The sequence below is a fragment of the Rhea americana genome, unplaced genomic scaffold (genome assembly GCF_003343005.1).
Source record: "Rhea americana isolate MKP2758 unplaced genomic scaffold, rheAme1 scaffold_89, whole genome shotgun sequence".
Lineage (NCBI taxonomy): Eukaryota > Metazoa > Chordata > Aves > Rheiformes > Rheidae > Rhea > Rhea americana.
In genome coordinates, this window is record NW_028187077.1 from 2042369 (window position 1) to 2069503 (window position 27135).

At 43.7% G+C, this 27135-nt stretch overlaps 1 protein-coding gene and 1 long non-coding RNA gene across 4 annotated transcripts in view; one reads left to right on the forward strand and one right to left on the reverse strand.

Moving 5' to 3' along the window:
- The window catches only part of NDNF (neuron derived neurotrophic factor), a 30564-nt gene extending 4878 nt beyond the window's left edge, over positions 1 to 25686 (forward strand). For 2 of the 3 annotated variants that reach the window (XM_085323949.1, XM_085323950.1), the window contains exons 2-4: positions 19719 to 19907; positions 20925 to 21049; positions 22062 to 25686. In XM_085323949.1, coding sequence (XP_085180075.1) covers positions 19720 to 19907; positions 20925 to 21049; positions 22062 to 23455 — 1707 coding nt within the window. In that variant the 5' untranslated portion in view covers position 19719 and the 3' untranslated portion in view covers positions 23456 to 25686. Of the gene's footprint in view, positions 1 to 925; positions 996 to 19718; positions 19908 to 20924; positions 21050 to 22061 lie in introns of those variants that run through there. The other variant, XM_085323947.1, reaches the window with a different exon arrangement.
- On the reverse strand, positions 16924 to 19719 carry LOC146584894 (uncharacterized). Its single transcript, XR_014898119.1, has 3 exons — positions 19637 to 19719; positions 18989 to 19099; positions 16924 to 17197 (listed from the first exon to the last, which is right to left on the reverse strand). It is a non-coding gene; the product is annotated as an uncharacterized LOC146584894 (long non-coding RNA).
- Positions 25687 to 27135: the final 1449 nt, after the last annotated feature.

Here is a 27135-nt window from a genome sequence, read left to right on the forward strand (position 1 = left end):
AAGGGCAGCAGAAAGCGGCTGCTGGAAAAGTCGCCGCGAAGCTGGAGCTGGGGTTCGCCGCGGGCTGTGCTGTTCCTGCAGCCGCGCAGGCACCCGGGCTCCTGAGCGCTGCTAACCGCTTGCACATGCAACTTTTATTTCTCCAGACCGGCGCAGTTAAAGGCTGGCGTGGCTCGCCTGGAAAAGCTGCTCCGGCTGCGGTTGTGCCGGGCGCCTTGAGCCTCGGAGCCCGCGGGCGCGCAGGGGCCGGGGGGGGGGAGGAGGCTGCTGAGCGCYGCCGCGGGCGCGCAGAGCCGGCTGCGGAGCGCCCGGCTCCCCCGGGCCTCCCCTCCGCGCCCAAGCGTCCGCGCAGCGTCCCGTTGCCGTTTGTAAGCGAAATGCTTAAACCGCGGGCGGCCGCGCAGGTCCTGCGGCTTGATGAGCGGCCGGGGCGAGCGCTGAAGGGAGGCCGGGTGCCGGCGCGCAGCTCTGCTCCGCGGGGCCCGCGGGCAGCGGTCCGTGCCCCGGGCCGGGCCGCGCATCGCCGCCGGGGCAGCCGCCCGGCTGCGCAGGCAGCGCCGTCCAGCGCCGTCTTCGGACGGGTTTTACGTTCGTTAGAGCCGGGGAAGCGGCGTGTGTGTAAAACTGGAAGAGCACAGCGGTGATCTGAGGGAGAACTTCTCACGGGGGGGCTGGCGGTGAGTGAGCTGCGTGGTCGCAGCCTTGCAAGGCAAGGCTGCCCTGGCCATAACCTGGTTTCCGTAAAGATAGCGCTTGGACGCTGGGCATCGCCAGCACCGCTACGGTGCCGCGRGGGAGCAGGAGGAAAAGCTTCATTATCCTGTTTAGCCGACTCTGAAGTCGCTGTTTCTTAATCGTTTTAGGAACGGTGTTTTGAATTGCTTCTTGTCAGGAATGCCTCATCCTCCCTACTCTGCTCTCATATCTAATAGCAAAACCCRTATGTGTAAGGGAAGAGCTGCTGAGTCGTTTCCCTGCTACCACTAAAAATCTCTGTAAGTACTTAGAGTGATGTCTAGAATTTAGATCTTGTTAGTATTTGAGGAAGGCGAAGACTAAACATGGGAAGATTTTGCGTTCTCTTATTTTGACCATTAAAATGCGACGAAGCAGAAATGTGTGCTAGCGTAGCCCATACCCTGCGTGTGCTGTATGGTGTGTTTGGAGTCCTGCTGCTACGTTTCGTTTTGTTTTAAGGAGATGATACTTGCTCTTTGTAGGCTAACTTTCTGTGTCAGAAGACTACAAGCTACTCTTCTTTTGAAAGAGCTGTGCGTTATGTCTGACAAAACAATTCGTTCTTTAGGCTTGTCACTGTTTTGTGATGAGAACTAGGGGTACGTAGTGCTGTCCCTGATCTGGAGCATTGCTCCGTGCAGTCCTGGACAAAAACCCCAGTGTTTTTCCTGGTGTTTGGGGTAGACACCTCAGCATTTTAGCATGGTCCTGTTAGCAAAGTAAAATGCGTGCAATGCCCCTACCTGGGGACCCGCTGTATACGCGGCAGTCTGCGACAGGTCCTYGATGGGCCCTGCTTGTCTCTGGCACGAGCAGCACGTGCCCAGCACGTTTCTAGTCTCCCGGACCTGGGGTTGCCTTGTGCTGCAGCCCTCKTGTGGAGCTTGGGGCTCTGGCGGCACTGTGCGCAGCCTGGTGGAGGACTGGCAMGGCACCTGGGGTGCCGACCGGCTGTCCGTGTGAGTGATTGCCTGGAAATTAATGCAGGCTATTTACCTGTGTATTTACTTTTCTTACTAAGCACTTGCTAAGATGAGAAGGAATTGCGTAGGATAGTGCTGTATGCCTGTTTTTTTGGGGATGATTACTTGGAAAACGCCAAGGAAAAGCGTTTAGGTTTGCACAATGTTTATAAATACAACATGGTGCAAACTGTCAAGCAAGCTGTTCAAAATCATGTAACGCCTGTGCCGCGTTCCCTGCAAGCTTGAATGCATCCACCACGTAGTCAGCGCTTGTCCGACGCTCGGTGCTCGCAGCGTACAGCCGTGGCTCCATCTGCCCCGTTCCTCGTTTTCGCAGGGCGCCTCTGATTCTCGAGGAGCGCGTTCGGAGAGCCGGCGTGGGGCGCCAGGCCGGTGCCGCCGCTGCTGTTGTCGCACCGCCCGCTAGCTCTAGCTCTGGGCCGAGTCCAGCCCGCGCCAGCGTGCGCCTTCTGCTCAGCCAGAGCCGAGGCTGCCTGGGAGCTCTCAAACTTGCGGCTCAGAACTGTAGAGGCAGAAACAGTGTTTTCACGTTCAGTTTGTGATCAGCTACGGTTGACGGTTGTTAGAGAATTTGGGTGTTGTTCTTTGTGTGCTGTAAGGTGAAAGGGTTGTAGTTTTTGTTGTGCAAACATTTGTTTAATTTGATAAAGATTTGGGAAATATGAAAYACGCATGAGTACAAAGCATCTTAGAAGCCCCTCGCTCCCCGCCCCCCCATCCCAAGAAGTAATAAACCCTTTCCTCAGTTCCCGTCGGATCTGGAGATACTGATTGATGGGTTAATGGACTCATTGTGCTGGGAACATGGATTTCCTAGGCTACAACATGAATTTTTGAGCCTTCAGACGTACGATTCCAGATGTATGATGGTAACCCACTTATCTGTGCCGTTTTGGTAGTGCTGGTGCTTGTTTGCTGGACGTTTCACTCTGAAGCATGTTGGGTCTTCTGCCTTAATATATATAAAAAGATGAGATGTTTATTAAACTCAGACCTTGCTTTTTTCTATAATTTATGTTCTGAAAGACTCGTAATAAACAGTTTATTAAAAAGAAATCCTGATTTATTTCTGCAAATGGTTACATTTCAAGATGGTATCAAACAGTTTTGTAGGAGACCACCTTTTATGTTTCCCATGGCAGTTTAAAAATTGCTAGAAAAATAATCCAGAATCTAAGCAGGTCTGGATTAAAGACAAGCCAGAAGTATATGTCAGTATATGTGGTGCTTTTATGCAGTGAAGCGACAGATTTTACCACAGAACATCTGGGTATTGGCTTCAGTTACAGCACAGATTTTAGTGGGATAACAAGTCTTGTTTGGCTTCACATTCATTTGAAGTCACTAAACTTTATATGAATAATAAAACTGCAAGCCCATTACTTCACTATTTTCAAGGGGCTATTTCAGTCTTCCTTCAGTATCTTGCATTGCTCCAGAGCTGTTTTTATTTTGTTTTACTAAGTGGTATTTATCTTTTCATTCCTCAGCATTCTTTTTCAGGAGACAATTTACTAATTTGTACAAACAGACACACTGTAGATGTAGGGTTTCCATTCGACCTTGCTGAACATGCACATTTTGTGCATTAAGGGTAGTCTAATGAAAAGTGCACGTTTCTTGTCGTTCAGGGCATTCAGAGAAGCTGACGTTGTTAACGTGGAACACTATAGCCGCTTTGGGYGACCGTTTCACACACTAATGATGGTTAAAATAATGCGAAGGTTTTACTTACTTTTTCTGTTTAATGATAAGATACAGAGGAGAAGGATACACCTGACTAAAGAGCCTTGTGTTTTGAAAAGAAAACAAGTTTGCAAGTCATTACAAAATAGTGTATGCACTATTGGGGATGCCCAGCTAAACCTTTGAGGACTGGACTAATTATATATCAGGAAATACACATTTGGAATAAGGCTTGCATAAAAATGTATGGACAGCCCATAAWAATAACGTTTACATTGATTACAGACATCACAGTGTAGTAATAAAAGCTGTTKATATTTTGATGTCACTGAGTGTAGAGTCCTTCAAGTAGGAGAAGGCGTAGGCATTACTCGAGCAGAAATGAAAGGAAAATAAATTGAGAATCATGTTACAGGAAATAGAATTTCATAAGTAACACCAGTGAGATGAGAATCAAGTACCGTTGTAGCTCTGGTAAACARCAAACAGTGCAGTAAGTGAGCATCACCTCAGAGAACCGATTAAATGTTTGCAAAAGCTGTATTCCCCAAACTACATTTTATGTCGTGACTGAGAATAAGCTGCTTCTGCAACAGAAGTCTTTATGAAATCTGTGATGTTTTGGCCCGAGAGCATTGCTCAGATAAGTTAATGCTGATGGGAAGAGCTTTGAAGGCTGAAAAGATGTTATGTTTGAAAACTTTAACAAGATGTCATTAGGGGAGGAAGTATTTGCCCTTAGATCGGGAAATAGGTCAGGGTAATAAATCATAACTGCAGGAGAACATGGTTAAAGATGGAAATAAATTAAGAAGGATGGAGAGAGTAAATACTAAAAAGAAGTTTGTCCTTTCAGAGTTAATTTTCTRATTTGCAGTATGTAAGGACAGTAGACTGGAGAAAGATAAATGTTAACACAGAGCTGTAACAGGAGCGAACAGAAAATCCTGTGACTACAGAGGTGGCTTTGATTGCGCCCCTGGGAGCACRTAGGTCGTGTAAGACACGTCAGAGGCGCGCAGCCTCCCCTCTTCAGCTGAAGTGCTGGGCAGTCGGTAGTATAACTTTCTTCAGTAAAAAAGTGATAATCTTCTCAAGGACATCGTACAGGGCAGATTTTCAGTTCGTGCTCGTCTTCTAAGTGCTGTTCAAGTAAGCACAAAGGAGTCGGCCTGAGGCGCCAGCCCTCCTCGCTCCCTGGCTGGCCGGGTGGGCAGGAGGGTGCTCGTGCTAACGCGGGGGCCGCACGCGCGCGCTCCCGGGCTAGCGCGGYGCTAGACGTTTCCCGCGGCCCGTGCCGTTCGGCCGGGGGAAGAGCGAGAACTCGCGAACCTGGGGGCGTTCGCAGTGCTTTTCCTAGGGGCTCAAGAAACTCACAGGACTGTTTGGTTTTGGTGACCACGGGTCTGAGTCGGGACGTGGTACCGCACCACGATTGAGACTGCTCCAGGGTTTGGCTGATTGAATTCAGTAGCTGAAGAGCCGTTTGCGATGGCACGGCAGTGCTTACTGAGAGCACCTGGGAATCTGGAAAACAAAAGGCAATAATTTCTCTTTCCCACTTCATTCCCCTCTGCACTGGCCGGATGTGAGTGCCCCTCAAGTATGACCCTCACGCGCTCACGATGTGACACACCACCGAGACCGACACTTCCGCTGTGATTTACAGGGGAAAAGCGTTGTTCTCCTAATTAAATGCATTACTTTTTCGCAGGGAAAAAGTCTTTTAAAGAGGTTGTAATTTTATTAGGATGAGAAAAATGATGCTTTTAATCTTTCTCACCTTTATCAATACCAAAATAGAGCAGTGCTCAACCAACTGTTTCTCCGGCTACAAAGTCTGACAGTGAAGCAGACGAACAACAGGCTGTAACAGAATCACAGGTTCTTTGCACAGATCTATGAGGATTAGATAGAGTATTTGATTTTTACAAAGCATCCAGGGTATCGGGAAGGTGTAAGCGCTCTCTCTTGCTACTTTGTTTAAGTGTAGTAGATTTACTAGTAATTTGTTTGTATTCAAACAGTCTGAACATATCTCAGCATTCTGAAATCCAGAAACCTGATGCAAATTAAGCTGTTTACAGATTGGGATGATGATCGTGCAGGAAAGCCAAGTATCTCAGAGCTGCCAGCTGGGCTTTGGATGCAAAGGAAAACATCAGCGAACAGACGTAACGGTTTCTCGTCCCCACTCTTTCTGTTCCTTTGGCTACTAAATCTGCATTTAATTCCCCATGGGTTCTTTCTCCTGAGTAAGAATTACTTGCGTATGATTGTAGGACTAATAGGATCTTTCCCTTATTTGGCGAAGACCCCAGGGGCTTCCTCAAACTGATTTTTCAATAATGAGAAATAATACCGCCTGAGACTATTAGATTTTTATTCATTAAAGTTATAATTTTTCAGGAAAGATTTTATGTCTGTCAGTTAAAACTTTTATAATCCTGTTGTAGTATGGTAGTTGAAAAAAATCATAATTTGAAAAATAAGTAGGTTTTAAAACCTTTTCATATGAACCAAGCAAAACTTRGATTTAGACTCTTCTAACTTAACATTTGAATTAACCAGGTATTCTACGGCAAAACATAAAACACCTTTGCAAGTATGTAACAGTTGGCTTGCAGGCTCAGGGGTGGAATTGTACTATGTTAATAATGTAATATATTCCAATTCCCACTCCTTTAAGAAAAAGTAGTCACAAGACGTTTAGAAGAAAATTCAGACAATGAGTGGTTTAACTAGAAAATGCAGAATTCCCACGTACACTTCCCCATAGTGGAGGTGTACGTCCACTAGGCCAAAACATGTTTCTGGCTGAACCTTTTGCTCGTGCAGTTCATAGTTGTCGCCGCTCCGCAGCACAGAGTTACGTGCAGCCGTGCCGGGCACCGGGCTGCGCGAGCCAGGCCCCGCAGCGCGCCGAGCGGCCCAGCTGCCCCGCGGCGTGGCGGCGTGCAGCCGCGTGCGCTCTGCGTCGGGCGGGACGGCGTGAACGTGCAGCCCGGGAGCGTGCTCGAGAGGCTGCTTGCAGAAGGGCTTCCCACCCCCGGGTTGTGTGCAATGAAAGCTTTCGTAATTGAAACCAGAGTTGGGCGCTGCTCCTTCCCGTCAGCTCCTAGCTGGGAGTTAAAACAGCCCAGACGTCCTGCTAATGCTGCGGTTCCCTGCTTGGGCAGAGGTACCTTGTGTCATCAGACCTCCGGCCTTCGGTGAGTCCACCGAGTCTGTTCTTTCTTTCCCTGAAAGCTAAAGCACCTACTTCCCCTGCCCCAGGATATTCACTGCGTTTGCTGCAATGTTTTGTGTGGATAAAGTACTGAACAACAAAATCTTTTAAAAATTTATAATTTCTCATTTTTAAAGCACAGCGTTAATGATAAYGTTGAAATGATGTCTTTGTTGCTCAGCAGTAACTTCCATCCAAGGATCTCGGAGTCCTTTTCAGGTGTTAGGGAAGCCCCACAACACCCCCAGAAGGCAGTATTGGTGCCACCCCACAGCTCGCACTGCATCTTTTGCCTTTGGAAAAGCAAACTCCCTTGATGCCAAGTCTAGTCATCTCTTAACCTGGAAAGTCTTTTCCTTTTTCTTACGTTCTCTTTTCCTGTCCCTCTMCTCCAGCCGAGCAGGTGTGGTTATCATAAGCAGGTCTAAATGGTTCGGGGCTGTTTGGATGTTCACTGACCCATAACGGTCCAACCCATCTGCCCATACGCRTTCCCTCTGCTTTTGTTCGGAGTTAACTAGATGAAGAACTAACCTTTCACCTGCCAGGCTGGACAAATAAACATTGCTTGAGCAGTAGAGTGAAGCTGAAATCTACCCTTTCAATAATCTGATTTTGAAATCCCTTATTACAGCTCTGCAGTTGACCTTGACAGTTTTGAGTCCTGTGGCACTTTGGCTCAGAACATGAGACTTTTCACACTTGAGAAAGAATTCTCATTTTAGACATGCAAGAAGTACATGACTAGAAATGTTTAGAAACCCAGAAAGTGTTACAAAGCCACCCAGAAGACTGACAGCTCCCAAATATGCTCCTATCCTGCTTCACTAATAGCTGCTCTCGCTTTGTATGTCCGGTCTCACCTCCRGTCCAGGTGAGAGCCAGTGGGGAAGGAGGGTTGACGAGGGCAATGCAGGCAGCCAGCGAGCCGCAGCAGGGATCCGGCTCTCCTGGCAGTCTCTGCCCGCTTCCCAAAGAGCCGGAGCCCAGTGCTGGAAAAGGTGCCGCTTTCACCAGCTGCACAGGAACACCAAAGAGTGTCAGAGAGCGAGTGGGTTCTCCTCTTCCACCCTGTTACCTCCTTCTACCCCAAAAGGAAGAAAAACAAAACAGAGTCCAATTAAGAAAAGGAGGCGGAGGAAAATGCACATGTATGTGGGGTCCACGCGACTACCTGGTACCTGCTCTGCTGTTGGTGGTGTTTTGTGACCTCTCAAGGCACAGAGCGCACATCAGTGCTCTGGCTGTAGGCTCACCTGCGCAAGGAGAGCACGAACTGTATCTGGCAGTGCTTCGCTATCTTGCTTTCTCCATGGCTTTGCCCTTTGGAGGCTAATCCCTTCTCTGCTGCGTGGCTCGTTAGCTCGAGAGACATTGGATTACACTGGCTGAGCTCAGCGGCTGGCAGCTACCCTGCGTTGCCAGGTAAGCAGGCTCGGAGCAGGTGGGGAGGTTGGCGGGGTCTGTGGCTCCTCCAGCATGTGGCCACGCGTGTCCTGAACCTGTCACCCCTTTTTGGCAGCTGCAGCAGCCTTGGCTAACCTCGTGCGCAGTCTGGGCACCCGCCCTGTGCGGGGCCCCCGTCTTCTCGCAGACGTTGCCTGAGTCTTGGAAAACGAGGGTGGGAACCCACGCGTGGGGCACGAGTAGGATTCGCCTCCCTGGACCGTAGCTACGTAAAGCTCTGGCATCCTGGGTGAAGCAGAAGTTTGGATTTTCTCTAGCGTCCTCTGCACRAATTTATCTTCCCTTTCTTTATAGCAGGATTCTAAGGAAATTAATGTTAGTARCCAAAACTCGGGCAGCATGAGGATTCCTGCTCTTTCTACTCTTGACCCATGTAAAAGTGGGGATTCAAAATAAATGATTTTCTCAGTGTCACCCAGAAGAAATGGAAGGGCTGGCAGTCTTGCCTGTGATAGTTTATTTGTGATGAGCTGTCCGGTGYTCTTGTCCACATCAGCCAACACTAATTTTGTGAGTAAGAAATTGTGTGCGCTAGGAATGGTAAAGATGAGCACGGGGAATAATATCCATGCTGAGTCTCGGAAAGTCTTTGCAGATGTAACTGCGGTTAAGGTCTGCCACCTGTAATGCTGAAAGTGCTGGCAGAAATACTTAAGTATCAACATCCCATTTTTGAACACTTGCATTCAGCAACCCTTTTCAACCAGGGAAAATTACACACATAGGGTCTRTGACTTTCTGCAGTAAGTGACAAATCATGAGAAGGGAGCACCTTTCTGAATCATTATGGATTAGTAAGGCCTAAGATTTCCCTTACATGCCTTTAAAGCTGMGGGCACGTAATGTCAAAACTCAATCCCATTTTGGACAATAAATCCAATCAGAAAAATTGGATTCTGATGATAATTACAGAATTGGAAACTCCTTTGGTCATCTATCAGCTAATCTACATTGTTGCATTCATGAGAAATACAAGCCAGATTCTCAGTTCATGCAGAAGCAGCATACTTCCTCTGAGGTCAGCTGAGGACCTGGTTTATGTGATGCAGGTACAGCTAATGCAGGGGAAATAAGGATAAGATTGAAAAAATAAAAGGAATAACAGAATACAACAGAAATAACTTCCTCCCCCCCCMMAAAAAAAAATAAATCATGTTTTGTCTTTGTCCTGTAACTAGTTAACTACCGAGTGTTCCTAGGTGGAAAAAATCCAGAATTCCAAGKTAGTAAGCGCCCGGTGGCAAATGTCTGCTAGTTTCTGTGAGTGGCCCCGCTGCTGTGTCTTTGCTGCGCGGTGCCCGGGGTGCTGTAGCCCTGCTGTCGCTGCAGGACGCTGTCGCGCTGGCGGTGCAGCGACTCATTTACCATCGGCTCAGGGAATCGCCTGCTGGACTCGAGTGCTCTCATCCGGGTTGTTACTGAAGCAGTTTGCCTGCTTTGCTCCTGCAGCTCCAAGAGGTTTTTCTGGAGAGCTGTTGCCGTTACTCGACATGATATCCCAGATCTTAGCAGTTGCAGTCATTAGTGTTTCACCTGGAACTGCTGAGAAACCGCAATCAGTAAAAAAGATACTATAAAACTGCAAATGAAAATTTCTGAACAATTGTTCCAGGAAAACTATGTTTATAGAGGTAGGGAAGTTGGCATGAACATGAATGCATTTATGCTGACTGCAGCTTGTAGTCRTATGTACGCATGTGTATCGTTACTCCCAATGCTGAACAAAGCTGCGTTTCTGAGGGAAGCTGATGGAAGTRGTCTCTGTGTGCTTAGCAGATTTAAAAAAGTAAAATTCAAAATAGTGAAAAATCCCCCCTCTTTTTTATAATACATTAAAAATGGGGGAGGGGGGAGAATAAGGAATTTTGGTGTATTCGGAACACAGGTTTCCACAAGGTGAAGGTTGCTAGTGCTGTTGCCAACTCGGCTTCCCCTGAAGGAGAGGAGGCGGCAGCTGCGCTCCGGGCTGCTCCTCGCTCTGTGCCTGGCTCCTGCCCTATAAATCACTGCACTGACCCACAGTGGCTTGTGTGTCAGTGCCTCTTCCACAGCTCCCTGCCGGGCTCAAGCCTTTTATTTTCTCCCCTTTAACAAAAACCTTATTAGCTGCAGGCAGCTGCCAGGAGATAGGTATTCCCCAGACCCTAAAAATGGCTCAAGTAATTTTAACTTCTTTTAGTTAATAGGGTTAATTAGTTCATTTTTAATTTTTTAGAGCTTTCCAGAGGTCTTTCTGATCTCCAGCCACAAGCCCCAGCAGTCTGATTATGCGACAGCAATATGTTTAGACCCTGATTCTGCTCCTGTCCAGCCGTTTAGCTTTTTTTCTTGCCCTGAAATTTTAGTCATCCTTGTACCTTACGGGTTTTGGCCAGGGCAGTTGCTTAWAATGTCACTCAGAACTATTACAGAGAAACAGTGGGAAACTTGCTACCAAATACCAACGTACTTGTACTGGTCGTAATTTGTAATTGTTCATGTGTATTTCTACCCGTTAATCCTCTCGCTAAAATTTGTTATAGAGCAACAGTAACATACACTCAGAGCTGTGCTGCAGGGGGGGTGACTTGGCCCAGGAAAGTGTCTGTTGTTTTGTGAYTGACGAAGAGGATTCTGTTGTGATTTCCTTGGACAAGGAAATTTGCTGCCCACTTTTGTTGCTTGTAATGAGAGGYTAGTAATTGCTGTCCATTATAAAACACCTCCGGATCTTCTGATGGGAGATTGGTTGTAGAGCTGCGTGCCGTTCGGAGTTGATGACCTTGTTAAACGGGCCAGAGCCGTGCAAACAACTTCTCTGATCTCTTCAAACAATTTCTGTGTCCCGTCTAATTTCTTCTACCAGGGCTCAAACCCTGCTGAGGCTACRGAAAGTTCCTTTCTCTGAAGTGAGCTTTGAAGGAAGTGTCTGAGGTCAGTGTTCCCGTGGAGGCGCTGACACCAGTTACCTGCCAGAGAAGCCAGTGACACTTGGGTATCTGTGAACGATGTTACCAGGAGGGTCAGAAATTTTATGAGAGTTTGCAAATTCAGCACAAGTTGGTTCAGTGTTACCATCGTTTCTGTTCATCCTTCCAAAGTGAAGTGGAGYGTTGCATAGGAGACTGGCAATGAGCAGGTTTTCCACTCAAATTCTACAGTAAGTCTTAGAGCTTTTGACTTCCAGTAATAAATTTTTTTGTGTGCCCAAATAACCTCCTCACAAAAAGAGGGTGGAAGAGAACAACTGAATAGTGTAGCAGAGGCTGCTGGGAACTCTGGTTTCGGTGCTCGCTGCTGAATTGCATGAGCAGAAATGGCTATGAAGGAGAGAAAAACTGAGTRTGTGGTCTGTAATTAAAAAAAAGAAAATAGGTATTTCCTCYGATGTCYTAACCAGGATCTGTTGGTTCATCTGTTTTTTGAAGCATCCATCTAACGGGACAAATCACTAGCTCTGGGATGGTGATTCCAGTGTAATCGGATTTGAATCTGTTTCCACTAAATGTAGAAAAATAAATAAGGCTCAGTTTAGAAACAAAATAGTCCACGTAAAATTAGATTTTTGATACCGTATCTCCCTGAGTATGTTTGTTTTTTCAGCATATCTAATTWGAGACAGCTCCGTATTTCACAATGTTACCCCTTCAGTTAAACTCTCCCAGAAATCGTTGTTCATTGCCACTGTTGTGCATTAATATTTGATAGAAATATGTGTGTGTGTTTACACACACACAGAGCTGTTTTTTTTCCCATGCTACTGTCGTTTACTGTGCTAAAACTTCCAGCAAAGGAAGAATATGGATCGCATTGGAGTTGCGAGAGAAGGTCTGCTAATCCCCAGATTATTGACATGATGGACCCTAAAAGCTTCAAAGGAACCATTATAGTCCGTCGTGCCAGTGTGTCCTTAGAGAGCTTTAATCCATGGATTATAGGTACAGTGGTACGTAAATGCTGTTTCCCTCCCAGTTGCAGTCTGTCACGCCTATGGAAGCGGGCACATCAAACTGGCCACAGTACAACATAAAAATATTTGTCTTAAAAATCTACTAGTGAAACTATAAAACTGTGTCTTGCTGTTATGCCTGCGTCCCTCTTGCCTCTTTCCTTCAGTACAAAAAGGGTACCGGGCTTCTGCATAGACACCACAAAGGGGCTGAATGCAGAGATACTCGCATCACGCTCCGTGTGAAGTTCATGGCATGCTATATAGTCAGTACAGAAAGCCACGAGGCAGGACCAGACAGTAAGTTTTCAATTAAAAAAACAAATTACAAACATCCCAAACATGTTTGCCTCATGCTTTGGGGAATAATAAGTATTAAATACCATGCCTTTTCCCCTCTGGTCTCCCTGCAAAGAAATAAACAGTATTTTTAATTCTTTACAWCTCAGTGAAGAATTAAACATTCAGAAGTATGTTTTTTTTTCCTTGCACATTGAAAGCAACTAATTGCATTACAATGAGAATTAGTAGGCACATTTTAAATTAMTCTTTTCTGAGGTGATAATTCTATATGCTGAGGCGCATGTATATGTGTTATATTTCTCAGGAAATAAATTTTATAATGGAAAAGCTCACAGACTCTTAACTTACAGTGTTCCTATAATAAGTCAAAGAAGTCAAACAATGCTCTTTTATTTCCAAAGCTAGACTTAATTCAATAAATCTACAGACTTATTGTGAGATGCATCATGGGTAACATAAACAACAAACCCASTACCCCAGTGTTTAAAAATGGGACGTAAGAGGAAAAAAAGTTAACCGTCCGTACCACAGCCAGAGAACAAATGCAACACAAAAACACTGTGGCAGGCAGTGCCTTGAAATTATCCTCACTAAATTACAGTCATGCACTTTCCACTCTCTGTAATTAAACATTAGGTTTTATTTATTCCAGATGCATTTGCTTCAAGTAAACCGAGATCTTTTTTTCGTTATTGTAAATCCTTTACAGGTCTCTGTGACCTGCAGACAGTTGAGAAGTAAAACAAATGTTTTCCATAGATCAAGGCACTCCAGGATGACTTGTGAATAATACTGTGGTCAGTCTTGTATTCTGGCCTTTTTTTTTTTTTTTTTAACAGAGCGTACGTGTGTTCAGCTGCACTGAACCTTTGGGCGGGTATGAAATAGATGCACAGTGAAGTTTAAGTAGGAGTTCACAACTGTTTTGATCACAAACAGCAAAATCAAAAGGATTCTCAACAYGATACGTGGGATTTCTGTGAATAGGGCTAAACAGCAAGGCCACAGCACCTTCAAGTACACCCCATGAAACCTGTGAAGGGTCCCTTATTTCTAGTGAGTTTTTTGTCCTCAGTGAATTGTGTTTTTTTTTTTTCCCCAAAAGTCACTTGTTCAGAGTAGACAGAAAATACAGACTTGACTGGTGAAATCAAAAATGGGGCAATGTTATCACCAACAGAAAAGTGCAACAAAGCTCTCGTCTATTTATATATTTTGTGCTAGCCAGGTCTAACTGAAGTCTCTGCGAGCACTATTTTAAAAGGGAACTAAACACTGAGGTGCCTGTGCCCCTGCATCTTGATAGGAGACTGCATGTACTGAAAACTGGTGTCYCTGAGGCCTCAGTTTTCTGGCTTTGATTCAGAATTAGCCCAACCTGCTGATCCCGCCCTTCGGCTCAGTAGCTGCCAGAATATCCTGTGAGGCACTGTCAGAGCTAAATCTAATTTGTTCCCAAACTTGAAACTTAAGCCAATTCTAAATCCTCTTATCCTTTCTATTTCTGCTTACAATTACAGTTTACCTAGATATTTGCAGGTCTTTCAGACAGATGAAGTTACACAGCTCTGAAGGCTGGCCAGAGTATATGTGTAAATGGAATTTTGGGAAGTTTGGGAAAATTTTGCTCTTCGAATATAATTCAGAAAAAAGAAAGAAATTGTAATCATAAAATCAGGTTTAACTGTAGAATTTTCATGTATGCACTTGTTGATATTTATTAAATGGTTAGACTGTTCCTCTTATTTATTTATACTGTCTGAAAGAAAACCCACCTCTCATTTATAACGTAGTAAAAGGTAATGTTTAAAGTAATTTATCTCACTTCAAATTTACATCATGCATTTTTGATCTGTTGAGCTATTTAGATAAATATGAATAGGTTCATTAAGTAAACCTATTCCGCAGTGTGCCTGTTCCTAAGGGCATGTTTGTATGTGGGAACGAAGATGTGACAGGGTTCGGTATGAGCTTATATTGCCTTCGTTACTCTGCGCTCGCCCCCTGTGAGAGCAGCCGCACGCACCAAACAGCCTGCTGCGCTTGGGAAACGGACGGGACTGTTCCCCACACGAAGGCGTCTCTCGTGGGCATGAGGCGCTCCTGTGGGGGCCGGATTGCTAACTCGGAGAGGAAGTAAATCGCCAGGACAGCTGCTGCTGCACTAGCCCGGCACSACTGCGCTCGCTCGCTCGGCGCCTCGGGGGGGCTGGCAAAACTGGGCCCCTCCAGCCGGAAACCAGCCTGGGTAGCAGCCCTGGTGGGAGGAGGTGTGCCCCTCGGGGTGCTTGCTGCTCACAGCCTGGCTTCTCTAAAAGGCAAGAAGTGGGAAAAAGAAGAGGAAAAAAGAAAAAAAAAGCAAGCAAGAGTATTTCTTTTTTTACCCCTTTTCTCATTTTTTTTCTTCTATTAATGAAGGAATATACAAGGCAGCACTGCTTTTTCAAGGGCAGTATTTTTCAGTGTTGTTTGTGTTACTGGTCCAGAGCCTGTTGGCCTSTGCCTGTGCTGTCACTCTGTCTTTTCCAGACTGTGAAGGGTTTTTGCCTCTCCTTCAGTGACCTGTGTGTGGTTGCTCTGCAGTATCTTTCTTCCCTCTGTAGCAAATTAAGAAAGGTTGGTGTTCGGGCACCGTAGGGCTGACGAGTGCTGCTCCCTTTTCTTTTCTAAAGTTAGCAGGAAGCACCGTGTCAGCGTTTGACCTTCAGGGGATCAGCAGTACAAGCTTTGTCTCGTAATCCCCATTCTTCCAGTTTTACTGACCCCAAGTCTCGCAGTCAGGCGTGCACAGGCTGACGAGGCGGGAGGTTTACATTCGCGTTCTGGTTTAAGAGTTTTCAGAGTTTAGGGAAGAAGTGAGAGGTAGAGACAGGCCATTAGAGGGCACTTTTGCAATCCTGGAGAAGGAAAATGGTGCTTGTTATTTCGGTTAGGACTGTTTACCTTGGCGCTCTATTAAATTCAGTGATAAACAGCAGGCAAATCCCTCCAGTCAGCAGGAATATATCAATAAAATATTGACTCTGAGTTTAAAACAAAAGAAAACAAGACAGACTTGTAGAAAAGGGAATAAAAGACATTTAGGAGGTGGCACAGCCTGGAGAACAAAAAGTCACACAACATATTTTACATAATTTGTATTGCTTTACAGTGCAGTGTTTAGGCCTCATCTTGTACATGTGTTCTAAAAATARAGCGGGCTCAGGCCTCATCACATGGAACAAATAAAAACATTTGTTGAAAGTTTCCAAGAGCTGGGTGGCAGAGCATTCATTTATGTGCTTACAGCTAGTAAGTGGATTTTCTGAGAGGCTCCATGAAAGCCATTGTCCAGTGGTGAGTTTGTCAGAAATAAACATAGAAGGAATAAATTATTTTTGCCTTCTTCGTGATGTTTTGTGTGAGTAAACTCTAGTAGAGAATCTAGCTTAAAACCATGCCAGATTATAAATGCACTGTAAAAAAAAAAAAAATCTGTTTATTAACTTGTGTGAAAGGATGGTATAACACTAAGAGCATGTTTTTCAAAACCTGTTAAGTGWTTTTTTGGATGCCTCTTTGCTATTTTGGTGTCCCACTTTCCAAAGTGTGGTGTATGCAAATTGGGTCCYTTTTAAGCCTCTGAGGTTGGATATATGAAAATGAAGGCACTCAGAACCCTATTCACTTGTAAAGGGTACAAAATTATAAAACTTCCATTTTTCATTTACAATAGCAATTTTGTAAACCATTTCTTGTATAAATGGGCCAGTGCTGCTTTTGTAGCCTGGTAAAGATCACGGGACTAAACCTGCTCTATCTTTTGTGGTTGTTGTTAAGCTGAAATGCTTTAATAGTTAGATACAGAGAATAGAGATAAATCTTTCGCTTTTCTCTCCATCACAGTTGTTAATGGGGACAGAGATACTGTCCGCAAGAGTTTTTAAAGGGGATTAGCTAGTTAAGTTATTTAAGAAGTGAAGCTTAGTCTGAGTAGTCCTATAATCAAAAAGAGTTTATTTTAATAAAGATTACACTGCACTGGAGCTGACTATAAGAATATACAATATTGCAATTGCAAGAGGTTCATGTGGAGGACGCTGTCTTCAGAAAGTGTTTCTTACCTAACCAAATAATCTGTTTTAACTGTTGTGATTAAGTTAGAAATAATTTCTTCCCTGTTGGCCACGGATAATACTTGAAAAACCAATAAACAATGTGTTAGAGCACACAGAACTCATCCTACTTTGTATGAGAGGAGATTTCTGCTGACTTTGGTGACTCAAGTCAGCAAGTATTTTGACTTATGATCTTTGCTCCAAAAGGTCAAATGTCATTAACTTTGCTGATAAGTATAAACACTTCAGTCTGAATTCAAGAAAATATGTCCATTGTTATCAGAAGCTAAGTAAGGAACTAGTTAGGATAAATGTTGACAAATACTGTGGAGACCAAATCATGATTTAACTGTAAGTAGCAATTACATATCTTCCATAAAGCCACCTATTCTTTCTTTTCCTTAGGACAGAGCAGTGCAGTAACCTATTATTAAAATATTAAAACCAATAATAAAATATACAATTAAAAACCTGTTAGTGATAGGGATAAATGTTATAAGCCCCGCTACTGCTAATAGGGAATTATGGTAATGGATGCCATGTGGCCATGTGTTGCTGTCATGAGGTTATCACTGAATAAATAAGGGTGTAGCTGACACCAACTGAAAAATGACTTACAGTAGCCACAACGCGTTCATGGCTTTCCTGAGAAACAGAGTGGTTGAGCATAACATATAGATTACTGAGCTCACTGCAGAGCTTCCCAACCCATTTGCTGCCTGCTTTTGGAGGGCATGGGATCCTCTATGGTGACGCTGTCTACCTGAAAGAAGAGCATGGAAGAGACTCTGCCACGTGAACCTCAAGCATTTTCTTCCCTCTTTCACTTTTTTTTTTTTTTTTTTTTTTTGCTCAGGAAGGGGAAGATCTGGCTGTAAATACAGTAATATGCAGGTTTAGTTGTCAGGTGAGGCAAGAGTGAAAGGAAGTGAGGATAAAATCGCATCCTGGTGAGTGAGTTTTCAGTGAGTTTCACTTACCAGTTATGATTACTTGGGGTTTGCTACATACTTTCCTTTGTACCTCTTGCCTCACAAGTTTCTTTTGTGTGAGCGGAAAAATAGGTTAAGGAAAGGGATTGAGCTGGACAGCAAGAATGAGAGAAAACATTAGAAAGCAAGATTGGAATGAAGTTGAGATAAAAGGGCAAGGGAAAGCAGAGAGGAAGGAAGTAAAGTACAGCATGGGGAACCAGCACTGTTTATGAAAGGGCCAATTAAATAGCAATGATGTTACAGGCAGAGGAAGCAGTATGAGGGTGAAAATAGCCCTGTGAAGGCCCTTTTGGTGTCAGGAGACCTACTTTCCTGAATTCGAACGGCTGTGTTTATACTTACTGCGAGCAGGACTGACTGCAGGACAGACAGATGCAGCAATCTCTTGTCTTTGCACTGCAGAAGGGGAACTAGATATAGCAGAGAACGATGACTTTGGAAAATTTTGTCAGGAGCTGATGGGGATCTCCATGTGAAAAAGATGTCCTGTGCTTGTGCTGCATATTCCTGCATTTGGAAGCCTGTGGCAAGTTTCACCACGGATCTGGTGGTGAAAGGAGGAATGGATGGAAGCTGACTGGCAGCTGATCATTTGCATCCATGAAAGAGTGTGGGAAGGGGAGTGGGAATTTCTGGGGCTGCAGGGTCTTGCGGAAAGCTCCCAACAGCCAAGAGAGGGGAGGGATCGGACAGTGAGGGGGGTCCCAGGCTGAGACCACACTCAGACTCCTGCAGGCTGCAGCAACTTTTCTCAAGTTTTCAGAAGGTAACTCCAGGCGGGGAAAGGAGGCAGCTGCTGCTCAGGGGCACATATTTATATTTTCATAAAGAGCATGAAAGGGAAGAGCAATTTTATTGTGCTCAAACTACATCATGCCACTTCTCAAGGAGCTTGTGTTTACTATTTTTGCATAAGAGATTAGAGAAAGGTCAAGTGGAAGAAAAAGCCCAGCTTAATACTAGATTTGATCTTAAAGAAAAATAAAGTTGGTTATAAAACCATAGTCAACTTACACTGCACTGTAAGGACAGGTGAATGCCCACATATTCGACCAACTAACAGCAATAAAAGTAAGATAAAAATATTCTTGCCAGCTCAGTTTCTGTCATGCTTTTCTCTTAATCCAGTGGCTAATACAATTTAGGCAATAGCTTAGAATTCTTTCTGTTTTAAAAAATGTTATCATTTAGCAATTTAAACTCACTTTACTCATGGCAAAATATGGGCCTTGCTTCCCCCCTCCCCATACCAGGGCCATTATGTATGAGATCATCTACTTTAGTGAAAGGAGATGGTCTATCCCACCGTATAACTTAGGGTAGTCATTACTGACCTAGTTGTAGACATAATAATGAAAGGCTGAGATTATGAATTATTATGCCTAATTTGTAAGGGATTCTCTGCTTTTCTGTTTTGGAATTCCCATCAGACCTGAGTATTCAGCCCTGCTGAATTGCATGTTAATACAAATGTGCTTTGAATATGTGGGGGATTATAGCACATATTTTCCTAAATCACTGTTTTTATAAAAAAGAGCAATTTCACTGGAAATACTTACTTTTCAAAAGGATTGTTGGAAGCCCAACCAAAATCTCCTAAGGGAAGTGAAGTCCACGTATGCTCCATCTGCTCCGTGCTTACTTGTTACCATGTCCAACAAGCTCTGCTTCTGCTACAGCAAAACTCTGAATTGTAGCTCTTCCAAAATATGTGCAAGGCTTTTGCTCTTCTTTAATGAGAGGGAGATAACAATTTGAAACCGGTGTGTGGGCTTGCTTTCAGTTACAGTTTGAGATGAAAAAAATCGTATTTACATACTTCTATCCAGCCCCTCTGCCAATGCAATCTTAGTTCTTATGACATGTATTCCCAGTGCTTGTATGGCAGTGGGTGGTAAAGATTTCTACAAGCTGTGAAGTGCATGGAGGGCACCTTGTTGTAGGTAAGTCTGCATTTCAGCGGTGGAATAGGCCTTTCAAGCCCATATCCCCCTTTTAAACTCCCCCACATTCTACAGCCCTTGAAACACATCTAAGTTTGGTTTTACCATATCACTTTACCATAAAGATTTGTTTGCCACCATTAGTTTACATATGATTTGCCAAAGACTGCTCTCAGCCCTTTGGCAGGTCTAGGTCGACCCGCAGGATCTAAATCTGTGACTGAGTCATGCCTAAACCCACTACTTCACTGCAGTTGCACTCACCGGAATGAGTCAAGTTGGTGGCAGTGTCTGCTGTGCGTCTTGTTCAGCGATGCTCAGGTTGGAATCCCTTCTGTTGCTCTAGGATGCTCCTACTTCACTGTGCTCTGCTTTTGCTGCTGCTGCCGCTCAGCTCAAGGACACAGAAGTTGCCTACCAGAGATGAGGAGCTCTTCCAAATGCAGATCCGGGACAAAGCATTTTTTCATGATTCATCAGTAATCCCAGATGGAGCTGAAATTAGCAGCTATCTCTTCCGAGACACACCTAAAAGGTAATTTGGTCCCGTTTAAATGACAGAGTTGTATTTTGGAGTTAGTAGTTTTATTTGTAAAGAATTTTGGAACCAAACTTTGGATTAAAAAATAAGAAAAATACAGATGTTAGTGTCCTGTCTGGTAAAGTAACTGTGCAAGTTTTCTTCCCAATTCAGCCTCCCTTATGGAGGTTCTATCCAATTTACTTGACCTGCAGCATAAGCCCAGAGATGCCACAGACCACAGGTGTTCCCTAAAGTGGGGCTGCTAACCATGTCTGGGGACAAAGGGAGAGAGAAGGAAATCAGAAACTAGAGTTGCCCCACAATACTTGTCCCTCTTCATTATTTAATTTTGTGCTTTAAAGAAGCAGCATAAGCCAGTCTGGACTGAACTCCTGTTTCCTAGCCTCACCTTTTTGTGCTAGAAAATACTATGGTTAGATGGGAGAAGAAACCGAGGCTCCAAAGAGTTCAGGGAAGACTAGCATTGCCACTTCCCTCCTCATATCAGACACCTCCCTAAGCTTTCATAAATGAGAAACATTTTAGAATACATGCCATATAGTGGTTTGGGGAGGAGAGGAAAAGGGAGACAACAGGATCTTTATGTGCTTCTAGGGTCCTTTCCCAGATACATTGTAAAAAGCCTGATCTGTATTGAAGAGCATACCCCTAAGTTTCAGGAAAGATCCTGTTTCCCTCATTTATACCGTTGTGACCATTGATATAACAGGTAAGAAGTAAAGCTGATGGAGGGGAGGGCAAGAGGCGAGAAACCCCTCTGCCATGAATTGACAAGTGGGTGTGAAATCTGCCGCACCATCTTAGTGGGGGCACTTCAGTCCCCATCTCTGTAGCTCTTGCTCATCATGCTTTGTATGCCCCCCCCCAAATATGCATGCTCTTGCTTTTAAGCAACACTTCTGTCTCTGTTGCCCCACCAAGATGGAGCTTGATAATGTAAAGTCAGCCCCTGATGATTGGCTGCTATCAGAATTTGTTAATGTTATGGCTTTGTTAACCTTCCCCTAGGTATTTCTTTGTGGTAGAAGAGGACAACACTCCCTTAGCAGTGACAGTGACACCATGCGATGCCCCTCTGGAGTGGAAACTGAGTGTGCAAGATCTCCCAGAGGAAGCCAGTGGAGAAGGTTCAGGTAACAAACCGTCAAAGACTTTCCTTGGACCTCAAAGACCTGCTTTTCTCCTGGATTCAAAAGATCTCAAATCAGTCTCAGTGTGATGCTGAGAGTTTCATACCAGGCCTGTGTTTGTGATTTCCCACTGTTTGGATCTTCAGCCCCAGTCCTGCCTTTGTGCAGGAAACTGGCAGCAGGTAGCAACATGAGAAGAGATGTGCTTGAGTTAAATCAGTTTCTGGTGAACTAAGCATACATAGGTCATAAAATAATGTTGAAAAACTAAGAAGTGCATTAGTGAAAAGACCTATGGGTCTATCTGGTACCTATCTGGTACAGCAGTAACATAAAACGTAAAAGCTAAGGGTAAGATTATAGACTGCACTGAATGCTGCCACAACAAACCTAACTCAGTTTCATGGGGGACTTTGCTAAGGGCTGTGTACACAAGATAAGAACTGAAGAGACGAGGATTTGCATTCTGGCAAGGCTGGACTTGCTCCTTTGAGAACTTATTTGTAGGCACACTTAAAAGCTTATTTGAAGGTAGTAACACCTACAACTCCTACTCAGAAGAGAAAATGTCATTGGCTTTCAGAACCTCTTACGCAAGTGCCAAGTGCCATACATACCAGACTGTATTAGGATAGTCACCCTCTGCCCTCACCGTACTTAGTCACATGGGTTTAGAGTGGCTCCAAGGACCAAGCCCAGAAGATAGACAGTAGCGCTGGTACTTCCTGGGGAATTATAGGACATTTCCAAGATGAGTGCTTGGAGTAACCTAATGGAGGGTATTCATCACCATCCACGAGGCTCCATTAGTATTGGTCAGATGTGATTTCTATTGCATTTTATTTAATCTAGGTGCCAAACCAGCTTACCTGTCTGATGTGACAGAGACCTCAGAAGATACAATCTTTTTATCTCATTTTTGTATTTTATAAAAAGAGTCTTTCAGAGTTTTATTTTCTCATATTTGCAGATCTTTGTATGTCTATATAAATGTCTGTCTTTGCTTACAATCTAGGTGAACCAGAACCTCTTGAGCAGCAGAAACAGCAGATTACTAATGAAGAAGGCACAGAGCTGTTCTCTTACAAAGGCAATGATGTTGAATATTTTGTGTCCTCTAGTTCCCCATCTGGTTTGTACCAACTAGATCTGCTGTCAACAGAGAAGGATACACATTTTAAAGTCTATGCAACCACTACTCCAGAATCAGACCAAGCTTATCCTGAATTACCTTATGATCCTAGAATTGATGTCACTTCTCTGGGACGTACAACAGTGACGCTAGCATGGAAACCAAGTCCCACTGCCTCTTTACTGAAACAACCAATTCAGTATTGCATAGTCATCAATAAAGAGCACAATTTCAAAAGCCTCTGTGCTGTTGAAGCCAAACTCAGTTCTGATGATGCCTTCATGATGGCTCCAAAACCAGGTCTGGACTTCAGTCCATTTGACTTTGCCCATTTTGGCTTCCCTTCAGACAACAACTCTGGCAAAGAACGTGGTTTCCTAAAATCATCGTCAAAGTTTGGGCGCCAAATGTCTTCAAAGCCAAGAGTTGATCTGCATAAGATTTGCATTGGGAACAAGAACATCTTCACAGTGTCTGATCTAAAACCTGATACGCAGTATTACTTTGACATGTTTGCAGTAAATACTAACACTAACATGAGCACTGCATATATTGGCACCTTTGCCAGAACAAAAGAGGAGGCTAAACAAAAGACAGTTGAGCTGAAGGATGGCAAAGTAACAGATGTATTTATCAAGAGAAAGGGAGCCAAATTTCTCCGATTTGCTCCTGTTTCATCTCACCAAAAAGTCATCTTCTCTGTTCATTCGTGCCTGGATGCTGTTCAGATCCAAGTTAGAAGGGATGGAAAACTTCTCTTGTCTCAAAACGTTGAGGGTGTACGGCAGTTTCAGCTTCGAGGAAAAGCAAAAGCTAAATATCTAATCAGGCTGAAAGGAAGCAAAAAAGGTGCTTCCATGTTGAAGATTTTGGCTACAACAAGGCCCAATAAACAGTCATTTCCTTCTCTTCCTGAAGATACGAGAATCAAAGCCTTTGACAAACTTCGCACATGTTCTTCTGTCACAGTGGCATGGTTAGGGACGCAAGAGAGAAACAAATTCTGCATTTACAAAAAGGAAGTGGATGATAATTATAATGAAGAACAGAAGAAAAGAGAACAGAACCAGTGCTTGGGTCCAGATACAAGGAAGAAATCAGAAAARGTTCTCTGTAAATACTTCCACAGCCAGAATATACAGAAAGCAGTTACTACAGAGACAATTCGAGGCCTGCAGCCTGGCAAATCCTACTTGCTGGATGTTTATGTCATAGGGCATGGAGGGCACTCTGTTAAATACCAGAGCAAATTGGTGAAAACAAGGAAGTTCTGTTAGTACCCCTGTACATAGAAATATATGGAACTCCAATCTGAACGTTATCCTACTTTAAGTATACAGACAGACTACTCGCACAGCTGAGAAGTTGTGACCTCTATTTGTACTGTGTAGAAAAGATACCAACTTGTATATTTATGTTTACATAAGTAATTGGAGGAACTGAGGCTGGTGCCCTCTGGAAGCGTCTGGCAGTTGTATTATCATGTGTCTGGTGACCTACACATGATGCTCAGTAGATGTCCAAGGTAGCAGGAAACTTTGAAGGAACTGGCACTCCTTTGCTTCCATATTGCATGAACTGCTTCTAAATTATTTTATTACCTAAAAGCCTGAGATAAATCAGTCATCTACCTTGTTATTCACACATAAAACACACAGCCACATGCCTTCTCTCTCAATGTAGGCGGTAGGGTTTCTGTAAATTATAGTCTTGKTTTAAATGTTTATGTTTCTATGATTGTAAACTATTAAAATTTGTCTCCATTAAAATACAGATCTAAACTAAGTATTAACTGGGCTGAACATTAATCAGTTTCACTGCTAATGTAAATTCTTACCTAGCTCATTTTCATGTTTAAATACTGTATGTATTTCATGTACAAAGTTGCCATAACGTTATATTCCTGTACATAAAATTAAAAGTATTAGATGATATATTGTTTCTTTTTTCTTGACCTTCTAAGGGGAGAAACAGACTTGGGAACAAAACAGGCATGCTGAAACTTAAACTGAATTCAACTAGAACATGCCTTTCTGCAGTTGTTGTTCTTAATGTCTTGGGAAAGGTGACCAAAGTCTGGTAGAATTACTGATGTTATGGAGTCGGTGATTAAAATTCTGCAAGGGAGCACAGGACACTGAATGAGAGGCATTTCAGGCATACATTGGGATTGTTGTGATTTAAGTCCTAAAGGAACAGGACTGCACAGAAGACCTTTAGTTGCGCTGGGTGAGGACAGATCCTGTTTCGTTGTGGTTGTGAGTGCTGCCAGCACTTAATGTTGCTCAGGAGCTCTCAGCCTGATTTGCACAGCCCACACCATTCAAACACATAACACAGCAGCAGCCTAGTTGTTACTTTTTTGGTAGATTATCACTGAACTCATTTGCATTCCAGATTCTGGTAGTTTCTACCACAGTAATAATAAGCTGAGAAGATTCTTTTTCTATTGACAAGAATGGTAGTGCTAAAAAAAAAAAAAAAAAAAAAAAAAAAAAAAAAAAGTGTACTTTCAAATTGCATTTGCATTGTGTAATTTCTTTTCCATCCCATTTTAGAAAATTAAATGTCTGCACCTCATCTTTCCCGATTTTTTTTTTTAAAGTGGCACCTTCATTGACTCTAAAAATTGTATAGAGCTACTTAGTAGAAAACACACTTCTGAGAAGTGCCTAGAACAGCACCATCTGAACCGGCTAAGAGGAGGATACGTAGAACATCAGTCCCAGTATTATAGAATGGTTCAGAGCCTCAGGACAGATCACAGAGACTTATTTTTCATGGTCTCATCACATGTATTAGTCCAAAGTGTTGGGTGCAGCACCTTGGCAGTGGATGTCAGGGCTTATTTGAACACAGTCACTGTAGCTTCCTTAGATGCCTTTCCAAAGGCATAGAATCATAGAATCAGTAAGGTTGGAAGGGGCCTCCAGTCCAACCTCCCTGCTCAAGCAGGGTCAACTAGAGCATGTTAGACAGGGCTGCATCCAGGCGGGCCTTGAAGATCTCCAGAGAAGGAGGCTCCACCACCTCTCTGGGCAACCTGGTCCAGTGCTCCGTCACTCTCACAGGGAAGAAATTCTCCCTCACGTAGATGTTTCAAACACCTGTCCAAAACACGTTTGGACTCTCTCTGTTGTGACTGTGCACTTGCAGCCCTCTTGGGCTCTAACGTGGAGAAACTGGGGAATGAGGGAAGGAGACCAAAACTCACATAAGGTGGAAAGCGGATTCCTCTTAGACAGCTCATAGTAGAGATGAGAACTTTCTATCCCTGTGGAGGTGATCTCCCATGGCTGAGCTCTTCAGGATTTGCGTTCTGCTGCCCCTCAGCACAGCGTACACTGGGGGAAAGGGGGGGGGGGGATCATCAGCAGGGTTCTGTAGCTGCACAAGCTCCTGTTTATTTTTGTGTATAGCTTTTGTTGTTATGATTCTAAGAAAAAAGAAGACAAATACTTTATGAAGACTTAACAGAAAATGCTTGCTATGTGTCATGTGACTATGTAATAAACCTAATTATTGAAATTTATATTTCTCTGTAGATGATCGCCTCTCCTCATTTGAAAACATCTTTGTAATTTCTTAAAGGTAATGGCTTCAGTAAAACACTGCTTCCTAGGTTACTGTGACAGGACATAGGTAAGCAGCAGATCATTACAGCTGGCAATCCTGTAAGAACAGGATTATAATACTAGTGTTAAATCACTGCTTGCCGGGGAGATACTTTCCCTACATTTCACTGTCCAAAAATCCACTGAATCCTTCATTTTGAAATCAACACTTGAATTTTTTAAGCATTTCTCTATTCATTGGTGCCATTTCTGTTGGGAGTCATGCCCCTTCCAGTGGCATAATTCCAGCGTTTACTTCAGAACATAGGTTCTTAGGACCATTCCAGCCCAATGGGTACCCTTTAGCCAGCTTTCTCTATTTGCAGTTGCATTCACTTGCCTTTTCTACCTGCCAACTACTTATTTTTGCAATAGGCTGCAAAAGGAAAAAAATCCCCAAACTGTGTGCATTTCCAACCTACCTAAGCACTACATTTTCAAAGAAAAATGTCACAAAGTGTGGTGCTTTTTTCCCAAGTAAACTAGCTTTATTTTTTCTTCTGTGTAAGAATTAGCTCTATTTTTTTTTTCCGGATAAAACTGTGACCATACTAGTATTACATCTATTGGTCAATTCTTTTATTTATCAGGTCTTAATGGAGTGAAGTGGGTCTGAGAGGCAGATTTATTTTGAAGAGTGAAGCAAAAATAAGGACAACAATGTTCGTAAGGAAAATGTAACAATTAATTAGCCTTAGGTGTGAGGTGACAGATTTCAAAGTAAATTAGGTATCTATCAGAAAAGCTCTAGAACAAGCATTTGTAAAGCACAGTGCCCATATAAAGAGTACTACCATGGGTGACCGAAGAGCTTTCCTCGTACTGTGCCCCATCATTGCCACTCAGGCTCGAGAGGAGCACAGTTCAGACTTTACATTGTCCCAGTCTCTGGCTTACTGTGGCACTGGCTTACAGCTTTCTGTCCACTGAATCTACAGACTCATTTCACATGGGCCACAGAATGACGGTACTTTGAGCTGCTGCCCTGTATTACACCTGGGCAGCCACCAATTTGAATCCTGTTATTAACCCACTGTCACATCAAAACAGGTATCAATAACTTACTTATTAAAGGATAACATGGATGGAGATCTGTGATACAAGGGAAAAAGAAAGCCTACCAAATAGCTATACAAATAAAAACTTTTGTGGATTTTAAGCACAGGGTTTGAAAAGCGATAGAAATATGAACTAGCAAATATAAAGTTAAATGGAGTTCACCATTCATACTGATATACACAAACGTATATTTTCATTTCAAGACCTCGAGTTGTAAAAGCCTAAGCAGAGCATATTTGTTCGGGTTCTGAGTAGCAATTTTAAGACACAGAAAATACCGGGGG